The 4,946-nt window shown below is 43.6% G+C and overlaps 1 protein-coding gene across 1 annotated transcript in view; it reads right to left on the bottom strand.

Annotated features, from left to right (window-relative positions):
* Window positions 1–2,758: 2,758 nt before the first annotated feature.
* CSNK1G1 (casein kinase 1, gamma 1) overlaps window positions 2,759–4,946 on the bottom strand; it is a 247,336-nt gene continuing 245,148 nt past the window's right edge. Inside the window, exon 13 of the mRNA XM_011940410.1 lies at window positions 2,759–3,103. Coding sequence (XP_011795800.1) covers window positions 3,001–3,103 — 103 coding nt within the window. The 3' untranslated portion in view covers window positions 2,759–3,000. The remainder of the gene's footprint in view (window positions 3,104–4,946) is intronic.

Genomic DNA, 4,946 nt, shown 5'->3' with positions numbered 1-4,946 from the left:
AGAAGACCACAAGCCCCGGCATGCTCCGCGGCCCGCCCGTCCGCCCTGCCCGGAGCGCGGTTCCACTGGCCTGCGGTTGCTGGCGCTTGAGGTTAGCAAATACGTGGGCCTGGGCCGGGGCACGGGACGTTTGTCACTGTTTTGGGCCCGTCAAGTGTTTGTCACCGCCAGATTGGCTCTAAACGTTGTGACTTCCAAACACTCTAGGGACATTTATTCTTACCGAGCGTGACCTTGTACGGCTCCTTCCACTTGTTTTGCAAAACTTGCTGCACAACCCACTTCCTTTTTTACTGAGGCCAAGTTACTACCCATTTTTCTCTCCCTTCTGTAATCTTGCTGTGCTTACTGATGTATGTATCAATGGACATCTTATTGTATACGCTGTTCTTCCTTTACCTATTTGTTTTCCCCAGTAGACTACATTTTTTTTCTGCGCAAGGGACTGTGTTGCATTTACTCTGTCCACAGCTCCCTCACAGCGCTGCAGTATGGAGTGTCCAACAAGTCCTGGTTGGGATAGCTTCACATCCGCACTGACATGAGAAATAATTTATGTCACGGCCTGAGGATACAATGCCTTTTTTCCAGAGGTAGGGATATTACTAGATGTCCCCACAGGGCTATTTTCGGTCTTCACATACTTAGTGTTGTCCCACTCTACAACATAGATACTTTGGTACTGGGAGTCTTACACACCAAAACAAACCAAAACACCAGCTTCCAAAATTTGGACCTATGGTGTTAAAACGTCTTTAAAACTAATTTTCAAAGATTAACTTCGTAGAAATTTCAGGTCGGCACAGCACAGATTATAGGCAGGGCTCCATTTCCATAAACTATACAATGTAGTCTTCATGAGGCGCTGACCTGAGACCGACGTTATGCAAGGCCACTGGCATTAACTTTGTCCTTCATTACAGCGGCCATGCACAGGTTGTAGAGCTTCAAGACAATTCTCTTATTTCCTGTCCTCGCACCTCAATTCAGACACCAATCAGGTGGAAGTTTTAAACGTTGTTATATTGACACAGATGATCTTCCAGATCCATCTCTCATCCTTTTTTTTTTTTTTTTTTGTCCTATTTTGTTAAGCCTCTTTCCTCACTCCCTGGTCTCAGGCTGCCATAGCCAGAGAAAAATGTTTACCAAATCCTGTTTTCAAAGTAGCCTCCGGCTGGGCACAGTAGCTCATATCTGTAATCCCAACACTTTGAGAGGCTGTGGCAGGCAGATGGCTTGAGTCCAGGAGTTTGAGCCTGGGCAACATGGTGAAACCTGTCTCTACAAAAAATACAAAAATTAGCGGGGCGTGGTGGTGCGCATCTGTAGTCGCAGCTATCCAGAGGCTGAGATTGGGGGATCACCTGAGCCCAGGAGGTCAAGGCTGCCAGGTGTACTGTGATCGTGCCACTGCACTCAAGCCTGTCTCAAAAACAAGGAAACACTCAAAAAACCCAAGTAGCCTCCTGCACACGAGGAGCTAAGGCTAAAATGGCATTACAGCAGCCTTTCTCCCATTCCCACTTTCACAAGAAATCAGGTTGATGGATAAAATGCTCTCAACGTGAAACTTTTCTCTCATGATTCTTCGGCTACTTGCCTGTGAAAAAGTAATTAAAGAGTAGTTAACAAACTGGAAGGAGTCAATCATGCCCAGATTGACAGTTGTTCTGTTGGCTACACATGCAGTATGGTTTTACATTGCTCATCACAGTTCTGTCTTCTGTCTGGACACATGTTCCGCATTTGTAGAGCAGAATTATAAAGCTACTAAAAGTTGTTCCACAGAACAGATCCTGATTTCCTGTGTTCTACCACCTGAGAACAACAGGGACACAGGAACTAACATGTGAGTGATAATGTCCAAATTCTTTCAGGAATATTTATTTGAGACGGAGTCTTGCTCTGAAGCCCATACTGGAGTGCAGTGGTACGATCTTGACTCACCGCAAACTCCACCTCCCTGGTTCAAGCAATTGGCCTGCCTCAGCCTCCTGAGTAGCTGGGATTATAGGTGTGCACCACCATGCCCAACTAATTTTTGCATTTTTGGTAGAGACAGGGTTTCACCATGTTGGCCAGGCTGGTCTCAAACTCTTGACCTCAAGTGATCCACCCGCCTAGGCCTCCCAGAGTGCTGGGATTAGAGGCGTGAGCCACCGTGCCCGGCCAATATTTTTTTTTTAATTAAAAAATAATTTTATTCTTTAGCACTTGACGAGATACAGCAATATTTATTTTTGAAGTGACTCAAGGGAGAAGACAATGTTTAGTCCAAGGAATGAAACAAGAATGCCAAATTATCAGGCATTTATTTTTGTTCACAGGAGAGTTGAATCACATCAAAGTGAGTCCTAGCTAGATTGTTAAATTACAAATGAGCCGAGGGAGATGAAAAACAGACAAACCAGGCCGGGCGCGGTGGCTCACGCCTGTAATCCCAGCATTTTGGGAGGCCAAGGCGGGCGGATCACGAGATCAGGAGATTGAGATCATCTTGGCTAACACGGTGAAACCCCGTCTCTACTAAAAATGCAAAAAATTAGCCGGGCATGGCGGTGGGCGCCTGTAGTCCCAGCTACTCGGGAGGCTGAGGCAGGAGAATGGCATGAACCTGGGAGACGGAGCTTGCAGTGAGCCGAGATCGCGCCACTGCACTCCAGCCTGGGCGACTGAGCGAGACTGTCTCAAAAAAAAACCAAAACCAAAAACAAAAAAAACAGACAAACCAATCAACCAACCAAACAAGCAGAAGTAGCCAAGAAAGGTAAGACATTTTATTTTACATACAAAAAGGGTGCAAACTGAGTCCTTTCCTCCCCAAGCTGGGGAAGAGGTATACTTAAATATCACATTTGTGTTTTCCATGGTGCCCTAGGAAGTGGGCTACTCTGAGATAACATATCAGAACCCATTTTCCATTTTCTCCAAAGGCTACTTCCTCTGCAGAGAAGATTTTCCTAATGGTGCACAAGTATCTCTCCTGCAGGAACCATTTCAAATACACTTGAAATTGACATTCATGTTTAAAAATACTACAAATTTCATTTTCACAGCTGAGCTTTGTGACCAGTGCCAGGGTTTATGAAACATTATACATCTAAAAAAAAAAAAAAAAGTAAAAAAAGAGGCATTTAACAATAATCAGACACATCCACACATTAAAACTGATTTCCACAGCTGATTTATACACTATCAAGTTGTTTAAAAATCGCAATCAACATCCCAACATCTTTTTAAGAGTACAATGGGCAAAGATCAAAGACAGACAAATAATAATATAATAAATTAGAGCATGTAATACATCCGATGGGAATTGCTGAATCAACATTATTTTCCATTGGGGTATATATTTTTGGTTTATCTTTCCTGCTGTTATTTTTTTTCTCTGCTTGATAAATAGGGCTCATTCCTAAAGCCAGCTTGCTGAGACACTAATTTCAGAAGCTCACTTGTCACTTGTTTACCTCAGAATACTCAGGAACACATGGTTCCGAGCAGCTTGGGCTGGATCTTTATGGAAGTGAAATGCACATAGATGGACGCATGCACTCAACGTGCGCACACACACCACACACACACAGACACGCAATCACACACTTCCATCTGTAAATATATTTCTCCCCAAAGAAATGGCTCATCTTTCCTGAGACATTCCTAATAGACTGATAAGCCTTCTAAAAAAGGCTTTTGGTGCAAGGGCCGGGCTGGGATTTGGTCTGGAGCTCATGAACTGAAAATGTTTCACCTGTACTGAAAGAAGGGTGGGTGGGGACATTCAGAACAGCTGTCTTCTTGTGGGTGTTACTGGAATGGCTGCACCGCACCCCCACTTATTACCGTGAATAATCCTCTGCTCTGAGACCTTATAGGTGGTGATGACACCGGGAAAGTGATTGTGACGAGTAAAACAAGAAAAATAAAAGAAATTCTGTCTACAGAACTGAGGTTTCTTTGTAACATCAAGTTTGGTAATCAAACTAGAAATACATGGAACACATGTTCACTTCTTCCTTTGAAAGGTGATTTACAAATACTGGAAGTGGGTTTTCTGGTTGTGTTTTGAGAAAATGTCAACTACCATTGTGTATTATCCAGGGAACCTACTCACTATTTCGAATACAATGAGAAACCTATTTTTTTTTTTGTACTTAGTCACCTGCAAAAGCAGTTAGGAAAAACGTTTTTAAGACTGCTTGCTGGATAAAAGACTTTTAAGATTCCTTACTTGTGGCTAAAACACTGCTCAAAACTTTATAAACCCACGTTAAGGGCCATGGTTGCCTCTTCTTTTTCTTATTCAGAAACAAAATCACCCCCCATACACCAAAAAACAAACTGAAAAAAACAAAACACACCAAAACCCCAAGCCAAAGGAATCCCTATTTGATTCCTATCAACCCCTCATGGGAAAGACTAGGAGTCTCTGCCATTGACCTCTAGATAGGACTTCCCTGCAGTCTGCAAGAGCAAGAACCCGAGAGATAAGTGCCTGTCACTCACGTGGCCAATTCAGATGGGGTGCCTAATTGTCCTGGCTCCCTGAGGGTTTCTAGAATTCATCTGCCCACCATAGGGCAATAGTGGGGATGGTGGCAGTGGCGTGGCAAAGGCAATGTTGGCTGTATGGTGTTGCAGGCTTCCAATCTGAGAAACGAACCCTAATACAGTTCTGACACTGGAGACAACGTTGTTAGGGCAACTCAATCGGAATGGAGAGCTGGTTTAAATGTGAAAATGGAAGAGGTGGCTGGGACACAGGAGGCACGTGGGCTTGGGAGATGCATCAAACAAAAGTTCCTCTGAGAAGACATTTTCTTGGCTGCCATGGAAGTTCTCATTTTTGAGAAATGCAAGCCATGCTTGCTCACTGGGAGGAGGAATGGATTTTATTTTTTACATAAAAAAGTTAAGGCTATAATCTTTTTTTTTTTTTTTTTTTG

This window comes from Colobus angolensis, unplaced genomic scaffold, assembly GCF_000951035.1.
Source record: "Colobus angolensis palliatus isolate OR3802 unplaced genomic scaffold, Cang.pa_1.0 Scaffold19, whole genome shotgun sequence".
Classification (NCBI taxonomy): Eukaryota; Metazoa; Chordata; class Mammalia; order Primates; family Cercopithecidae; genus Colobus; species Colobus angolensis.
Note: the sequence above shows the minus strand (reverse complement) of the source record. Positions and strands in the feature narration are given on the sequence as shown.